General features: G+C 41.6%; 2 protein-coding genes across 10 annotated transcripts in view; one reads left to right on the top strand and one right to left on the bottom strand.

The window, feature by feature from the left end:
• SLC11A2 (solute carrier family 11 member 2) overlaps positions 1 to 11,502 on the top strand; it is a 45,087-nt gene extending 33,585 nt beyond the window's left edge. For 4 of the 6 annotated variants that reach the window (XM_048832004.2, XM_048832007.2, XM_048831999.2 and 1 more), the window contains 5 exons: positions 903 to 976; positions 1,721 to 1,874; positions 2,698 to 2,751; positions 7,130 to 7,162; positions 9,494 to 11,502. In XM_048832004.2, coding sequence (XP_048687961.1) covers positions 903 to 976; positions 1,721 to 1,874; positions 2,698 to 2,751; positions 7,130 to 7,162; positions 9,494 to 9,571 — 393 coding nt within the window. In that variant the 3' untranslated portion in view covers positions 9,572 to 11,502. Of the gene's footprint in view, positions 1 to 902; positions 977 to 1,720; positions 1,875 to 2,697; positions 2,835 to 7,129; positions 7,163 to 9,493 lie in introns of all 6 variants that reach the window. The other 2 variants (XM_075121449.1, XM_075121450.1) reach the window with 2 other exon arrangements.
• A 1,261-nt stretch (positions 11,503 to 12,763) lies between these two features.
• HIGD1C (HIG1 hypoxia inducible domain family member 1C) lies at positions 12,764 to 18,037 on the bottom strand. 4 transcript variants are annotated; one of them, XM_048832015.2, is made up of 5 exons: positions 17,859 to 18,037; positions 15,601 to 15,670; positions 15,222 to 15,324; positions 13,879 to 14,013; positions 12,764 to 13,427 (listed from the first exon to the last, which is right to left on the bottom strand). In XM_048832015.2, exons 3-5 carry the CDS (start codon positions 15,313 to 15,315, stop codon positions 13,363 to 13,365), a joined length of 294 nt encoding a protein of 97 aa, XP_048687972.1. In that variant the 5' UTR covers positions 15,316 to 15,324; positions 15,601 to 15,670; positions 17,859 to 18,037; the 3' UTR covers positions 12,764 to 13,362. The 4 variants fall into 4 exon arrangements, with proteins under 4 accessions (XP_048687972.1, XP_048687970.1, XP_048687973.1 ...); XM_048832013.2 differs by having other exon boundaries at positions 17,882 to 18,036; XM_048832016.2 differs by having other exon boundaries at positions 17,902 to 17,985.
• Positions 18,038 to 18,579: the final 542 nt, after the last annotated feature.

The raw sequence follows: 18,579 nt of genomic DNA, 5'->3' as shown, positions 1-18,579 counted from the left end.
GTCCTGCTGCATGGGGCTGCAGCCGGGGGCACCAAGCCCCACCACCTGGGGCTGAAGCCAAAGCCTGAACAACTTAGCTTCAGAGTGCCCCCTGTGATGTGGGGCCCCGGGCAATCGCCCTGCTTGCTACCCCCTAATGCCGGGCCTGGGTTTTATATGTAGAAGCACAATTGTTGTGACACAGCTGGGCCGTGGAGTTTTTATAGCATGGTGGGAAGGCCTCAGAAAGAAAAAGATTGAGAACCTCTGAGTTATAGAACAGGTAAATTACTTCTCGGCTCTTATATGCCTCTCACTGGATTATCTGAGCACCACTTGAATATTTACAAAGAGCAAGAACCATATTTAAACAGGGTTACATTTATACCTTGCTTACATTTAAAAGTCATAAAAAAATAACAAGTTTCCTGGCTGGTCCAATTCTCCTCAAGTTTCCAGCTCTGCAACAACCTAGATATGTATTTATGGTGCCTTGTTCCCGTTGTAAAATGGGGAATGGGAACTGTCGAATTAAGTTCTCGGAGCAGAAGAATTTTAGCTTCCAATGGTTCTTGTCTGAAACGTGCTCCTCGCACTCAAGAATGATACAGTCCATATCCCAGCATAGAAAATAACTCCTATTTCAGCTGGACTATGAAGAGAGAAGGAAAAATACTGTGGGGTCATGCTTCTTTAAATAAAGCTTCTGGATTCTTTCACTGAAGAATCTCTTTGTTGAGGGGAGGTGGGAAAGCACCATCTGTGGCTTTAAACTGCTTCCCATTTCTAGCCGTGAGAGGTCTCTTAGGTGACACACTTTCAATAGCTAAAGAGAAAAATTGTGTATAAACAAACTTTGGGTGGGTTTTTTACGTGAACAAAGTCCCAGCCCTAATCTCCTGCATCTTGTTGCCTTATTCCAGCTTCCCTTTGCTTTAATCCCAGTCCTCACTTTCACCAGCCTACACCCTGTGATGAATGACTTTGCCAATGGACTGTAAGTATGGAAAGAATCCCACCTGCCTGACCTTTTCCTGATTTAAAACCATTTGATTTAGCCCTGAATACTGATGTCTATCTTGGGTGCTTGGTCCCAACAAATGTGATATCCGACCCCAATCTTTAATGTATTTATCCTCGCAACACCCTCTGAGGTGGGGGGAGTTTTATCCCCACTTTACATATGGGGAATTGAGAGGCTAAGTGACTTGCCCAAGGTCACATGGGAACTTTGTGGCAAAGTAGAAGAACCAAGTCTCCCAAGTCCAGGCTGGCACCCTAACCACTAGGCCTTTCTTCCTCGCTCAGTTCAGTTAAGCAGAGTTAGCTGTTCACAAAAACGTGTGAATTGTTTTTATTGCCCAAACAGTATTAGTTTTTCTACTTCTAAGCTTCTTCTACATAGCCCAGTCTCCCCAAGACCTGTTTGACAACTCACTCTCCTTGGAGTGGTGCCCGATATGTCACTGCTAGAAACTGGTGTGTGTTTGTTGCTTCCTGAGCTCTGTCTTTACATCTTTTCTTGTCCCTTTATCTAGTCTGTGTTTTGAGTCTAAAAGTAGCAACCCTATTAGAAAAGTGTCAGTGCCGTTCAATGAAAGTTTCTATTCTGGTGACTTTATTTTCAGAGTCTTGGCATTTACATTAGAAGAAGTGTTCCCTCCAAACACCATGGAAAATAGAAACATCCCTCTCCCCCCAAATGCCCCTGTAATCCCGTTTCTTTTGGCTTCCCTTTCAGAGGCTGGAAGATCGCTGGCGGTGTGCTCATTCTCATTGTCTGCTCCATTAACATGTATTTTGTGGTGGTCTATGTCAGCGCATTGGGACACCTTGCCTTGTATGTGGTTGCAGCCGTTGTCTGTGTTGCCTACCTGTGCTTTGTTGCATATTTGGTAAGTATTGTTCTTCCACACTCTTTGGCAAGACCACTGCTGTATAAAATTGTGATTCCAGTAATTATTGGGCTGAGGCAGCTTGTAGGCAGGACTGAGACAATGAACTTGCTTTCCCAGGAGCTGGAAACTTTTTTGTTTATAAACCATAGAACTCTTACAAACACTAAGTAATCCTTACCATCCATGGGGTGCATAATTTCAGATATGTGCCTCAGTTTCCCATAAGTCAAGACCCGCTCAAACTCCACTCAGCCAGGAATTTGTCTCCCCATTCTGTGCTCAGTCCACCACTCCTTGCAACTTCCTCCATCCCAGTTCCTTTTGTGACTCATCTAATAATCTGATGGGGAGAGACCTTCAGAATCATGCAGAATTCCAGATCTGTTTGTGTGTATTCAAATGGTAAGAGGAGACAGTTATGCATTTGTTTAAAAAAAAAAAAGGGGGTGTGGGGGGTGGGGAAATGTCTGTCAACGTGCAGTTTGACTTTCCTTCCTGTGACTGCTCCTGTATCTCCAAGTTTCTGCTGATTGTGAAAAGTGTGCCAAAGTTTAGAACAGCTTATAACCATGCTCAACAATCTATTTAATAGCTTTCACAATCTCAGCAGGCTTAATGTTCTTTAGCATTAACGTTAACGTCCTTAACGTTCTCTGTAGAACTCATTATGAAGAGATTTGGTAACTTGACTTTTGAGTAATTATTGAAAAATAGCACCTAGTAATCCCTCCATGTTTCCATTCAATAAAGTGTGGCTGCTAAAAAGATTGTAACTTGCAGCAATGTTTCTCATAGTCCACTCATTCTTCTTTAATTCCAGAGCTGGCTGTGTCTGATTGCTCTTGGGATCTCCTTCCTGGCCTGTGGGCAAACGGTAAGCGTCACTAGAACAGGGCTTACTGAAGAACCGCCTGTCACTCAAATTAACTAAACACTGGGTCTGTCTGCACACAACAGGTAGCCATCAGAGCCAGTGCGTTTCTATGGTTTACTGTGTGAACATATCCAAATGTATGTGCAATTTGCACAGAGAATACTTGTGTAAATTTGTTGTGTAAAAGCTCAGATGTACGTACTGGGAAATATTTTGTTGCTAAGGTAACTAAAGAGATGAGTAAGTTTCCTTGCTGACCCCCTCTAATCACAAACATAGTGTTACCTTGCTGCTGGAATGTAGGAACTGCCTGTAATTTACCTATTACCCAGACACTAAGTAACATTAACCAGTTTAACAGACTGGCAAAGAGACACTATGTTCCAAAATGACACTTCCATTTAGCTAGTTCTCTGCCTCTGAAGTCTTCCAGTAAATCTGTAATACAAGCTAGTAAACAGAAATCAAGCTGCTTGGACAGTATCTGAAGTATTAATCCTCCTTCTCACAATTAGACAAGCGACGTGTAAAGTCTGTGACACTAAGTGATACAATCTACCTCCAAAGATCAGAACTCCATTGTATTCCGTAATCTCAAATTGACCCTGTTTATCTCACACTCTAAATGCATTAGAAAATAGTTACTGGTTTCAGTTAATCAGAATGAATTTGGGGTGCAGAAATTCCTTCCCAGAGGTGGGAATTGTGTTGGAGAAATCCTAGCACACAAACACTAGAAGTCTAAGCATTAGAGCTGTCATGTTTTTTTCCTACCTAGTATGTGATTCTGGTGATCAGCAAAGGAAAAAAATAAATCCGTGTTTTCAGGTTGTTTGATTCTGTGATTTACTTTGTATGTATGGCATTAACAGAAATGTTCTCTGTGTTTTCTGCAATTTGCTGTATCATGATTCATGGAGTGTAACGTAACAGAATGTGCTAAAAGCCTTCCATGATTTGGGTCTCCATTTTTTTTAAACTTGCTTACTTTCACTTCCCGTCTGGCCCTTTTATACTCCAAAAACTTTCCCCATTGTACTTCCTGCTTCTTCCACCTCCCAAGGCAGTCTTAAATCTAGTATTGCAAAGGTCACAGTGAGAAACATGCATTCCTTTTCTCTGTTTGGAAAAGACTGCACATTTTGTCCTAATTTTATCATGAATCAAGTGGTTATATCCTTGGGGATATAATATTGTTTTTAGGGGAGGGGGCGGGGGGAATGTGTGTTCATGAGTGGATCCTGTAAAGTGACCCTGTAGGGAAACTGAAGTTCTGGATCTTATTGAGTAAGATTTTTCTTCTGTTACTACTTGATGAAGTTTTAGCTGATAACTCTGTGTGTAAGCATTTGTGTTTGCGTTGAGGTATTTTGGTAGGTATTTTCACTAGAATTCAAATGATCTCAGTTCTGTCCTTCATCTCATGTGCCCATCAGATATTTTGATCTTTACTAAATTTTAGTTTGTGCATTAGTTTTTTCACCTTTTTAAGAGAACTGGGTTCAAATCCTGACATGGGTCACAAGTGAAAGTGGCTTGCAAAGGACTTCTCAATCCCTCTGTGTGAACCTCCCAAAAGCATGGCATGATTGCAGTCTGCTCAACAGAGGCTAGGGACTGGAATAGCCAGGGTATTACAAGTCAGGATTGGGGTCCCCTGGAAGATTTGTGTGGGTTGCACATCATCTCCCCTTGCTTTGCCTGACTTAACCCATGCTATTAGTCCTCCACTCTCCTGATCTCTAAAATTAGTCCTCTTTTTTTTTTTTTTTTTAAGTGGGAATATTTTATTGAGAATGGCTAATGTAGGTATGTTTTCAAGCTTAGTTTCTGTAGTTCTAACTGGAGACAAGGCTTTCTCAGGTAATTCATTGTCTTAGCGTTTATCATGCTCACCACAAGAGAGGTGATTCTTCTGTGCAGATGAAGGGGGTTATCCATGGCTTTCAGAGGGTTGGAGAGACAGATTTCACAATGGAATGGTAGCTTTTTCTTTTTATTGTAATGCCTCTTGTTTGGACAAACTTCAGACTGTGAGGGACATCCATCAGATTGATGGGAGGTGAAAGATATGTCCAGACTAAGTGTGGAGAATGCCTTTAAATATTTTCCTGTATGGAAATGGGATGTGGTTCTCACTAGGTGGTGTGAGAACATTCATTTTAGTTCGGGCTTGACCACTTCCATCTTCCTGTCTGTTGTAGCAGTCAGAAACAGATACTGAATGTTACAATTGCTGTCTTGCCAAAGCAAAGGCATACAGCCAGATTCTCCCATTGCCCTGTGACTTGCTGTAGTCCATTATATCTGCTTTGCACTGGGGTCAAAATGCTATAGAATCAGAACTGTAGAAATTTACAACTGCTTTGCCCTAGACTGCACAAGGTGCAGGACAGTGGAGAGTCTAGCTCATTGTCTCAAATTGCTAGAGTAAAGCATAAGCCTCACGGTTTCTCATAGTAGTAAAGAACACCTACATGTGCGGCTCCTGTTATGCTAATAAGTGCAGACGTACAGGAAAGAATAAACTCCCAAGTGTATAAATGAGTTGGTATCATAAATTTGGTAAGGAATTCAGTGTTAGGAAGGCTGTAACTGTGAGCAAGAGACACGATGAATTTGTGATGGCAAAAATTAAAGGTGCTAATCTTTTTTTAATGATCGTTTTGACTAAGCCTACAAAGTTGGCTAATGTACTCTTTGTTAAGATAACTGACAAAACATACTTGACTTAAATATTAATGCTTGATATAAAGAAAAAAATTATTTCACTTAGGGTTTTAGTTCAAAATTCCAGCTAGAAATCCTGAGTATGCATCCTACTTACTGCCAGGGTTTGTAGTTTTATATCTAATTCCGCTGATTTGTGTGTTAATCTGTCTTCCTTTGGCAACAAAATTATATAGACTGTCTAATCAAAGGCATGTTTTATGATCTAGAACTGCTGTTAGGCTTGAATCTAGCTGGTTTCATTCATTTATAAATTCCTGTAGTTTAATTTATATGCCTTAAATTTTCATGCATTTTAAAAATTTCTGGTTTGTAAAAGTGTCAAAAATGCACGACCACTGTGAACATGCATGACTGTCACTGTTGGATATGATGTGAACTGTATATCAACATCACAGCTATATGCAGGAGCTTCTGTATAAAGTCCTCTTAGTGTGCTATAATTTAGCACCTATTCTATTCTTTGTGAAACTTAATTTTTTTAATTGACCATGAATCAATTTGTATTTACTACATTTTCAATTAAAAGGATAGACACTTTTTCAACTTGGTTTCTTGGGTCTTTTTTTTTAAAATTGCGATACCCAGTATGTTGCTTTAAAAGAAACTCATATTGATGCCCAAATGATTGAGATGCTCACCTTAAGTGATCACTCTCGTTACAGTGTGTATGGTAACACCCATTGTTTCATGTTCTCTATGTATATAAATCTCTCCACTGTATTTTCCTCTGAATGCATCCGATGAAGTGAACTGTAGCTCACAAAAGCTTATGCTCAAATAAATTTGTTCGTCTCTAAGGTGCCACAAGTACTCCTTTTCTTTTTGTGAATACAGACTAACCCGGCTGCTACTCTGAAACCTATAGAGTTATTGGCCCTGTACACTAGATTGCATGCAAAGCTTAGTATTTCTATACTAACTCTCTCCAAGCTGTGCATAGTAACGACTCATTAACTGCTGGTGCCAGAAATTGTTACTACTACAGTCCTTGTTCGTGCAAGACATTCAACCAAGAAGCTATCTTTGCTTGATATTCTCCACTCCCTTCAGGGCAGTATTGAGTGCTTCTGCTCCCAGCAATAGCGAAGGATTGATATGCTATTAGTTTATGCAGCCTGACTACCTGAAAAATTTATTGCTAGGGTTCAGTTGAGCATTTTTATAGGTGTCTTTGGGCGGCTCTATATGGAAGACAAACTTACCATTCTACATTTAGACCATTTACTGCTATATTTCTGCATGTCTTTTCACTTCCTGATCCTCAGTCAAAATAGCAAATGCACTAAAACAATCTGGTTTTAGGCTATCTCGCCTACCCACTTACTAACAAAACGAATCAAATGCCAACATGTTTTGGCCAGGAACAACCTTAATAGGGGATAAACTCGGCTTAGTTAGAATAGGAATACAGGTAATTGGGTGAAATTCTGTGGCCTGATCTTATTCAGTTCAGACTCGGTGATCTAATGGTCCCATCTGGCCTTAAAATCTATTTGGGAGTGGGGAGGGAATTCTGATAGAAGCAGGCATTGCACACTCCTTTCTTTTTTTTCTTTTTTTTTTTTTAACAAGCCTGAACTTTTGCTTCTGTTTAGAAATTGATCTTTGTGATATGGGAACTTTCTTTCCCGTTTTTTATTACAAGCTTTCCCTGTCTGCTTTAAGTGAACTGGAAGCTGTAAGTAATGCATATTATTTATTTCTCTTAGAGGAAATACTGAATTTGTAAGCTCACTACAGGCCTTTAATTAAATTAATACCTATTTAGTTTCTTTGTTTCTACCTTGTAAGAAACACTTTTGGTAAGTTTCAGTCCATTGAAAATTCTTGTCTTGCCTTTTGATTTCTAACTGAATTTAACAAATTTTGAATAATTAAGCATGAACTTAAGAGTCACAGAGGAGAATAACTATCTCCTATATACATGGAATCAGTCAAACTTGCATGTTGATGTAACAGGAAATTGTAACTGAGAAAAATACCATCCAGAGTCCCCCCAACAGAAACAGTAACAGGATATTTCATCTGTATCCCTTACATGTTTTTGTAATATGTATTGATGTGAAGTATTGTGTCTATTAAAAAAAACTTATCGACAGCCATTGCTCTCATAAGCTAACTTGTAAATCGGACACAAATCCCTTTTAAAGAGAGTCCTCAAACTACTACAGCTGAAACATAAACTGGATACAAAACAGGATTTTATAAAGATGTAACTCTTGGGTCCTAGAGCATAGCAGCGTATTCTTTGGCTGGCCACTAACAACTGAAGCCTGTTCCGATATAAGATAAATTATTATCTCTGGCTAATTGAGAGTGCACCCTGGCATAGGAAACCTGGTGCACTGAAACAACTTCCACTGTTCGGTTAACTAAACTTTCTGTAACAAATCCACACTACTTGAAAAGGGTGAATCCTGTGTTCTGATAAGTGGAGACTGGGTTTTCCTGTTGGATCACACTCTGCTCCTACTAGTAATTAATGCACAAGATCTACTGAAATAAGTGATAATCAGCATGGAAAGAAGGAAAAATTTGTCTCCTGTCTGTTCTACCAGCTGAATCACTTTTGTTTTTTAATCAGCTCCATGTTGCTTCAATCATTCCAATAACACTTCTTCAGATTAATCAAAATAACTTTAATAAATCTGTTAATTATGGTACAGTATTTATTTATCAGATTTATAACAAGTCAGACTTAGTGCTGCTGATTAAAGAATAAAAATTGATTTAATGCTTTGGTTTTAACATCTAACAGCCTCACAAAACTTGATTTTATTTTATTTTGTATAAGGAAAGTGGCAGGACCAAAGAATCAGTCACCTGTGTTAAATACGATTCTTACCTATCAGATTATGGTTTAGATGACCTTATGAGCTACAGTAGAACATCAGAGTTATGAACATCTTGGGAATGGAGGTGGTTCGTAACTCTGAAATGTTGACTCTGAAATGTTCAGATGCATCTGAAGAACGGGGGGTTTTACCCACAAAAGCTTATGCCCAAATAAGTCTGTTAGTCTTTAAGGTGCCACCGGACTCGTTGTTTTTGTGAATGCAGACTAACACGGCTACCCCCTTATATCTGAAATGTTTGTAACTCTGAACAAAATGTTAGTTCTTTCCAAAGCTTACAGCTAAACATTGCCTTAATAGAGCTTTGAAACTTTACTGTGCAGAAGAAAAATCCTGCTTTTAACCATCTTAATTTAAATGAAACAAGCACAGAAACAGTTTCCTTATTTCGTCAAATATTCTTTAAATTTTGCCTTTTTTTTTTTTAGTGTTTACATTTAACACAGTACTGTACCGTATTCACTTTTTTGTCTCTGCTGCTGCCTGATTGCATACTTCCAGTTCCAAATGAGGTGTGTGGTTGACCGGTCAGTTCATAACTTTGGTGTTCGTAACTCTGAGGTTCTACTGTACTGTGTGGCTTGGAGCTACTTGGCCTTCTGGCAGTACCAGTTCCTAAGGGCTTGTCTATATTGCACTAACTAGCCACAAAGCCCCTGCTTCCGCGCACTAAAAATTCCATAGTGTGATTTGACATACTGCTGTTTCATACTGGCTTGCTGTGCACTAAATCACGGTGTAGGCAAGCCCTTAGTGAAATAAAACTGCAGAGTATGTAGCAGTTAGGAGAGAATAGCACTTAACTGCTGGAAAATAACTTGTTCTTGGTCATGCCTAAGTGCCTGTGGCATGCAGTTGTCTCAAAAACTACCTGCCCTGGAGGAGTATTCTCTACATGCACTCCAGGCGAGCCTGCTTGCACTTCTGGATTGTGCAAGTCCTATGAAACTCATTGTCTGAACAAAATAAGATGTTTCTGTATTACTTCAGGATTTGAAGCATTGATCAAGGACTTTTTAACAAAGTTTTAGGCTGAAGAAAGCCAAAGCACAAAACCCTCTGTTTAGTGATTTCAACCTAATCATCCTTGATTTCACTGTCTTTGGCTTCTGTTTCAAAGTGGTTTCCCTAATTTTCTTCTTTGCCTTCTCTAGTATCGGCTGGGACTTACTACTCACCCTGAACAATTCCTTCTGAACAACGTTGATGCAGACTCAAATGTGACTAGATGATTCCCTGAACTGCAGTAGCAAGAACAAAAACAATTTTGAAGCCCCTTTGTGCTGCGGAAAAGGATTTTCCTTACTTTTGGTTAGTTCAGAAACGGGTATGGTCAAGCATCAAGAATGATGGAAAGATTTCCTCCAAGAAGGAACACGGGATAAAACTGACATCTGCAGAGGAGTGTCAGATGGAATCAACAGACATTGCACCTGACATCAGCCATGAAGGTTCTCATAGGACCAATGAAGAGCCAGAGTCAAACCAGTTCATAATATCACACACCCTATGGGTTTGTCTTCCCTTTAGGTACTCAAAATATTTTCTTTAATCCTTTTTTTAATTGTAAATTATTTGGGGAGTAAATTATAGATATTTGAATATCTTATTGATTTAGATCTAAACTTATTCCGCTTGGTGTTTCTTAGGCCAACTAAATGATGGGACACTAACATGTTTTCCAGCTTTTGGAAGATTGTCCAAATGAGTAATATTAAGATTTTACATTTGATTTTGAATCTCATTTATGAAGTACACTAAGGAGACTACACAATGAGAAATAATTAACTCAAAAGCATGGGCAGATTCTGAAGTGTAAATCCATTGGAGCCTAAGGAAGAAGCGTACAAAGCTTCTGTAAAATGCAGAGTATGTTCTGGGCATTCTCTTCCATTTCTGCTTCCTTCTCTCTAAAAACACCCTCCCTATCTGTCCAGGTACTTAGGTGCTTGGTTACTATAGCAATGAGTCCTATCATCTCAAACCTCTGTAGCCTCCACTGTGGCTATCTCAAGAGGTCTCCTACCAAGAGCATGGCAATCCTCACTTCCCTGCCCACCTCTTCTAAGCATCTGGCCAGTTCTTCAATAATGAGCTACTACTCTAGGATTTTATTTCAAGTGCTTGTCTTGCCCCCCCCCACAACTACATTGCTGACTGCTGCTTAGGAGATGGTAACTAAAGTGTAACTGAAATGGGAGGATAAAAAGAGTTGTATGTTTGTGCATTCAGTCTAACTTTGTTTTCTTTGTCATCGCATCCCAGCTTTTATTTGACCGACTGTGTTGAATTGCTTAATTCTCAATTTCAAAATACAAACAGTTTGCAGAGGCAATGCAAGTTTAGGTTTTACTCCTGACATCAGAGGTGAGGATCTATAGAATCCTTGGTTTAAGTACCTGTCTATACAGTTATAGGAGTGGACACTGCTCTTTTAAGAGTGCTCACCATGGAAAGTGCCTGTTAACTATTAAGTCCTGAAGAGGGACTGTGAAGAAATTCTTCATGTAGTTCTTCCAGCCATAAATGCAACTGAATAAATCCAAAAAACACAGAATGGGGGTAACTTTTCCTGGGACAAGCTTTTATCTGCTTATCTCAAATGGCATTGAACACGAGCTTTGCATTTTCCTGCCATTTCAAGAAGTCTTGAATGATTAGGATAATTTCTGAGAATTGGATGGTTCCAAACTCAGAGCTTGAGGCCATGATATTCTGGGTGGGAAAGTGTTTTGTTTTTAAAAGGATAAATCTTTTGCAGTTGTGCTAAGAACCCTGAGGCAGGAACTGCCTTCACATGGAAGATGCCCTGAATTATATTTTTATATATGTCTATGTGGGCTCAGTTCTGAGGCATCTTATTTCTGTTTTTTAATTAAATCTCTTACCCATGAAGCATTTCTGTCCCTGTGTATTTGGCACTAATTTATTAAATATATTGATTACACTTTAACTTGAGCAAGAAGTTGCTCAGGTACATGATGGGGTGACTCCCTCCCTTTTCATCCTCCTGCATTAACACTGCCCCCAGTCCTCTGTCTGAGGTGTTGGTGAACACCATAAAGGGCTTGTCAAAGTCTGGGTTTGCCAGAACTGGGCCACTGAGCAGAGATGAACATGATGGAAGTCCAGACTGTCAAATAAATGTGTCAAATTCACTTTAGCTTTTTCTGTTCAGGCTTCATTTGCTTAAGAAATAATGCTGATATTCTTCAGATCAGATTACCCAGAAAGTTAATAACTTTCACTGGCTGTTTTCTGTACAAGAACAGACTGTACAGTATGAACAACTGCAAAAACTTGTGGCTATTACATGCGAGGGAAGTAAAACGCCCCCAGTGTGAGTACTGAATGCAATACACCAGAGGATATTCTCTGGCTCCAAACTGTAGAGAGACCCTAAAGTTTGGATTGAAGTGTAGCATGGGCAATGGTGTCCAAGTTTCCACCAGTTAATGTGGAAACACATGCTGTAAATGTTTTTGCAAAATGAGTCTTATTCAGATACTCTCTCTCACACTAAAGTTTTGTCTACACTACCACTTCTGTCAGTAAAACTTTTGTTGGTCAGGAGTGTGTAGAAGAAAAACCACACACCCCTGACCAACATCAGTTTCACTGGCAAAAGTGCTGGTGTGGACAGCACTATGTCAGCAGGAGAGCCTCTCCTGCCAACATAGCTAATGCTGCTCATTGTGGGTGGTTTAATTATGCCAGCCGAAGAGCTGTCTCCTGCTGGCAAAGCACAGCTACACAGGAGACCTTACTGCTTGTACAGCAATGCCGCTGTAAGGCCTGTAGTGTAGACATAGCCTAAGTCTATTGCAGGTGGTACTTGCTTTTGTTTTTAGTAAATCCCATTACAATGTTACCCTTGGCCAGTGTGGATTAGGCATCTAGCAAGCTGGCCTAGTGTCATTTAGATACTGGGCTTCTGCTTGCTGCTGTAGCTACATACAAGGGACACTAAGGAACTTGGTTTAAGGCTGAGGAATAGTACCTCCTCAGCTGATTCCCTCTATAGGCAGGCTGGCTCTAGCCTTGGTCTCTACCCCAGTTGGTGCTAGCTGTAATTTGTTGCCATCTTTCCGTGTCAGGCAAGTCTCAGCCTGTACAGTAACTGAACCAGGAGTCCCTCTAATGTGTTATCTCTGGGGAGTTTTTAAATAGCTGCCAGAGCTTTTGTTTGCAAACACTTGCTTTAGTTGGAAGGAAGAGGCTCTTGTTGTAATCTCATTACTTGTATCACGTTAATCACTGCTGTGGTTTAGAGAGCATCTTTGTTAAACCGAGTCTGGCAGGTGAAGGTCTCAACAGCAATGACATGAAATATGCAGCAGGCCAAAGAGTAGTGACCCAGTATTTCATGGTGAGCACCTGTTCAAAATCTACTTACTGTAACTAAAACCATTGGCTTCAGCAAGTTAAAACATGAGTATTTTATTGTAACCAAGTGGGTTACACTATATATAAAGATTTAATAAATAAAACAGCATAAACAAACAGCAGCCTACTAAATATATTTATACGAAACATTTAGACAACCAGCAGTGGTACAAGACATTCGACTATTCAGGTCTTCTGTTAACTGTCTACTGCCAACCCCAAAGAACAATCTTGTAATGCTCTCTTACCATACTGTAGCCCTCTTTCCTAACTAGGCTGCATGGGAGGAGTACTGCAACATTCTGAGCTTGATGTAGGTCGATGGCTGCCTCTGCCCTAGATAACAGGTCTCCTCCTTGCACAGTACTCTAGCTGGCAGGAAATGCTGAAACATTGATACTGACTGTGCTGTCAGTCACGAAGAGTCTATTGCCTCTAGCATCATAGACATAGATATTGTGAGTTTAGGTATTGATCCCAACAGTTGGCTTTTGCATAGAGCAGCCATTCAATGGCAGAGCTAACAGAAGTCCTGGTGGTGATTACTTAAAATTCTTACAATGTTTACAGAGAGAAATTCTAAATAAATAATTCTGAACATATGCTTTCCTCTCCTGCTTGGTCCTATGGAGTTGGTTCACTTTTTGGCCCCATTCTTGATCTGAGGTTTAACGTAATCCTTATACATAGAGAAGAGAACACCTAACAAAAGAGAGCAGATACTGTTATCTATTGGTGTTTTTCATATGAAAGATAGTTCAGCAATTACTCTTCATGCAAACAGTTTTGCTTCTTTTCATTTAATTATAATGTCTGCAAAGAAGCACAGGTAAAATTATTCAGCAGTAAAAATGTCTTCTCTAAATATCCTAAAAAATAAGTGGTGCAAGGAGGTAACAGCTGGACATTAAATGGTCCAAGACATCCCAGTTTGAATAGCTATATCATGAATCATGAGCTATAGTGATTTACAGAAGATATAGCTGTGAGCTTTGAAATGGGAGAATACTTGCTGAAAGTAGAGGTTAGTCAAGCAGCCTACAAGTAGGCTCACTACAATATGGGCAGAAGACTAACCCACCCACCCCTCAGAAAGAGGCTCAGCTACGGCAAAGGTATCTTAAAAAGGTCTCTGCACAAATCAGTATCTTACCTATTGTTATTGCTCCTACTACAAAGCCTTGTGCTGCAACTCTCATGTGAATGAGATGGACTGACATTTTCTGATCTCCTCTGTGTTTTAGCTTGTAGAGACCGTAGCCCACGACAGCAACAAAGCCTGCCATCCCTATGCATTCAGAAGGAGGGGGAAGTTCAATAAATTTGTACAACCAGAAAATGTAACTTTGGCTTAAAGAATGTCAGATATTATTCTAAGTAATACATGCCTTAAGCTAAAATCTACCAAATAGTGCATAGGGTGAGGAATCAGCATATTAAGGTTTGCAGAATCTGCCCCTTCTGACTTAAAAAAGTAGTGTTTACCAAATGCTAAATTAGACATGCTGTTTGAACAAAGCATCCAACTTTCTGTACCAGGAAATGGTGGTTTTGTTCCCAAAACCATCTAGTATAGCTATAACCACACTCATATTATCTGACTTCTTTTCTTTCTGAAGTAGGGAAGGAAGCATCAGTTAGAGGTTTAATTTTATCTCTACCTTTTTTGCTTTTGAAGTGAAGTCAGGGCCTATAAATCACTTTCAATTACTTTTGTTATTTGGTATATAAATTGAACAACAATTATTCTTTTATCTTTCAATTAATCACCCCCACACTCTGCAAAAAAGCAAGCTGTGTCATCGCAACCTGCTAAATTGACAACAGTGTATACAGATTAACCTGTGTTCATTTAGTCTGGTACATACAAATCACTTTACGGTTTAGAAGAGCTTCTGTTCTGACAGTCCTGCTGTTGCTGCTAAATGTTAGGGAAGCCTAATGAAGTTTGATGGATGAAACTTTCCCAGGCTTCTCCTTGCCTTTCCAGGTCTGCACAGTTCCTGAAAACCTAGTTTTCTGGATGTGATTCATCTCACTTAGTTTATTGGTTTTTAAAGGAAGGTCTGATTCACTGGTGTGTGAATATGGAAACCTGTAAAGCTCTGTTTCTGAGGGAAGAACCCCCATGTAGAAGGTACTATAGGAAGCTGCACAATTACACCTTTTAAAAAGACACCTTTTAAATGAAGGTTATAACAGACTTCCATCAGACTACTGATAAAGTAACAGCCACTTTTGCAACAGATCTATACTCCAGTCTAGCCATCCTATTAGGATAGAGTACGATAGGTGACAGTGGAAGGAGAAAAACCTTTTCACACTATCAATTTTGCTGTTCCATGTTTAACTAGTGTAAATTTTAGCTATTTCTGGAAAAAATCCATTAATCTCCATTACTAACTGAAGAGATTATTTCTGAGGAAAAACAGGCCAGAATTATTACAATAAAACCCTGTCCACAGCACTCTGTGTGCACAGAAAGATTCAACTCACCTACAGGAACAAATGGAGAGTCTCTGGCTTTCCGTGTCAGTTTAGATACTTGACTGTCTTCTTCCTCCGCAGACCAGTGATCATCAGAAGACATTTCTCACGTCTAAAAACAAAACGGGGCTGACAATTCAAATCCAGAGATTCTTTCCTTCTCCGGTGTTTATTTGCTAAGGCACCACTTACTTATGAGACTCCCAGGTGTCAGAGCAGCTAACTTGCAAACTGATCGTGGTCGTACATAAGCAGATTCCCTTTTTCTAGTTGTCGTTCATTTAATGCATCATCTGCTGCTTAATTGCATTTTAGAGGCCCTCTGGTTCCCTGTTAAGGGTTTTATTTTGGCATTACAATTGGGCTGGGTGAAGTTTGTCACTTATACCTGCTCAGTTCTCCAAAGGATAATTCAGCAGGACCTGCTCGGAAATGAAGCTTCCCCTTCGTAGCTGTATCTGTGGAATAAACACATACTTCATTCAAAAAAAAAAAAAATTGGATGTTCTAGAGACCCATTTCCCCTTCCCTAGAGAAGAAGAAAGGGGCAAATATAGTACCTAGCTGTAAAAAGGGGAATAAGGACAACCCAGGGACTTATAGACCAGTCAGCTCATATTCTGTATCTGGAAAAATAATGCAGCAAACAATCAATCAATTTGTAAGCATCTAGAAGAAAACAAGGTATCAGTTAACATGGATTTGTCAAGAACAAATTGAATCAAAATGAACTTAATATCTTTCTTTGACAGGGTAACAAGCCACGGGGAAGGAGTAGATGATACCTTGACTTTAGTAAGGTTTTGATACTGTCGCTTGACCTTCTGATAAACAAACTAGAGAAATATAGCCTTGACAAACCTATGAGGTGGGTGCACAACTGGTTGGAAAATCGACTCAGGGAATAGTTATCAGTGTTTTCACAACCAGGCTGGAAGGGCATATCAAGTGGAGTCCTACAGAGATCTGTCCCAGGTCCAATTCTATTCAATATCTTCATAAATGATATTACTAATGAGATAGAAAGTACACTGATAAAGTTTGTGGACAATACCAAGGTGGGAGAGGTTGCAAGTACTTTGGAGGGCATGATTAGAATTCAAAATTATATTGACAAACTAGAGAAATGGTCTGACATAAACAGGATGAAATTCAATAGGCATAACTGCACAGTACTCCTGTTAGGAAGGAATAATCAATTGCACAAATAAAAAATGGGAAATGACTGTCTAGGAAGGAGTAGGGCAGAAAAGGATGAGTGGTTATAGTGGATCACAAAGTAAATAAGTCAACAATGTAATACTGTTGCAACAAACAAACAAAACAAAAAAACATTGTAAGCAGTACATAAGAAGTAGTTCTTCCACTCCATTCCACACTGATAAGGCCTCAGCTGCGGTATTCTGTCCAGTTCTGAGCACCACAGTTTGGGAAAGATGTGGACACAGTGGAGAAAGCCCATAGGAGAGCAACAAAAAATATTAAAGATCTAGAAAACATGACCTATAAGGAAAGAGTGAAAAAATTGGATTGGTTTTGAAAAGAGAAGATGGGGGAGGGGAGGGAATGATAATTTTCAAGTAGGTAAAAGGTTGTTATGAAAAGGAGGGTGATAAATTGTTCTCATTATCCATTTAGGACAGGACAAGAAGGAATGGTCTTAAACTGAGCAAGGGAGATTTAGTTTAAACATTAGGAAATCTTTCTAACTGTCAGGGTAGTGGAACAAATTACCTAGGGAGGTTAGATTTCAAGAACAGGTGAGACAAACACATGTCAGGGATGGTCCACATAATACTTAGTCCTATCTTAGTGCAGGGGCCTGAACCAGATGACTTATTGAGGCCCCCAGTACCCTCCCCCTATTGCCCTTCCCCCCTACAGCCCCCTCCCCCTCCCCACATTGCCCCTTCCCCTATAGCCCCTACCCTGTACAGCCCCCCCAGTATCCTCCTCCCCCCATTGCTGTCCCCCTTTACAGCCCCCCAGTACCCTCCCACTATTCCCCCTTAGTACCACCCCCCTCCCCCATTGCTCTTTCCCCCTGTACAGCCCCCCCAGTTCCCTCCCCCTATTGGCCCTACTGCCCACCAGCACCATCCCCTCCCTCTATTGCCCCTACAGCCCCCCCAGTATCCTCCCCCTCCCCCATTGCTCTGTCCCCCTGTACACCCCCCCGTTCCCTCCCCCATTGCCCCTACCGCCCACCAGCACCATCCCCTCCCTCTATTGCCCCTACAGCCCCCCCAGTATCCTCCCCCTCCCCCATTGCTCTGTCCCCCTGTACACCCCCCCGTTCCCTCCCCCATTGCCCCTACCGCCCACCAGCACCATCCCCTCCCTCTATTGCCCCTACAGCCCCCCCAGTATCCTCCCCCTCCCCCATTGTTCTTTCCCCCTGTACAGCCCCCCCAGTTCCCTCCCCCTATTGCCCCTACCGCCCACCAGCACCATCCCCTCCCTCTATTGCCCCTACAGCCCCCCCATTGCTCTGTCCCCCTTTATACCCGCTCTCGTACCCTCCCCCTCCCTCCATTCCTCTGCCCCCCTTTACAGGCCCCCCCTTGTTCTTTCCCCTCCCCCCGGGACCATCCTACACGCCCCCCCAGCCCCGCCCCATTTCGCCGTTCCCCTGGCCCCGCCCACCAGCCGCACGAGCATGACTCAACCTCCGGCCAGCCGGCCGCACCTCCGGGCCAAAGCCGCACCCGCTTTGGCGTACGTCACACGAGGGCAGCCAATGGCCAGCGAGGCGGGGGGAGGGGGCGACGGGCGCTGTCGGGCGGCAGCGGCTCGCGCTGCCTCAGAAACGGCGGGAAAGGCCGAGCCGCCCCCTAGCGTGGGCTCAGCCCGCGCGAGCGCGGGGCGGCGGGTGCGCCCCGGGGCTGGCCCCGCCCTAAGGCTAATAATCGAAGCTGCCCTAGTCAGGGGCCTCCCCTACCCCGGGCAGCTCGTCACGGGGCAGGGCTGCGCTGGCCAGGCCCACCTGAGAGCTAGACTAGGAGCCCCCCCGCCCTGTTATAAGGCCTGGCCCAGCTGCGACCTCACACAGACAGCAGCAGCTCGTGCAGTCAGGGTGACCAAACAGCAAGTGTGAAAAATCAGGACAGGGGGTGGGGCGGTAGCAGGAGCCTACATAAGGAAAAGACCCCAAAATCGGGACATCTGGTCACCCTACATGGAGTCCTCAGCTTAATTTCAGGACCCATTTCTCCCCCAGCCGATCACTAGGGTTTTTTTATGTCACAAAAACCGGCTCCTGTTATGGAAGATATTTATAGGCCCTCCCTCCCATGGCTGTAGGAGCTGAGAGTCTCCCTGTCCTGAATGCATTTAATCTCACAATGCCCCTAGGATGTAAAAAAGT

This window comes from Caretta caretta, chromosome 20, assembly GCF_965140235.1.
Source record: "Caretta caretta isolate rCarCar2 chromosome 20, rCarCar1.hap1, whole genome shotgun sequence".
Taxonomy (NCBI): Eukaryota; Metazoa; Chordata; order Testudines; family Cheloniidae; genus Caretta; species Caretta caretta.
Note: the sequence above shows the minus strand (reverse complement) of the source record. Positions and strands in the feature narration are given on the sequence as shown.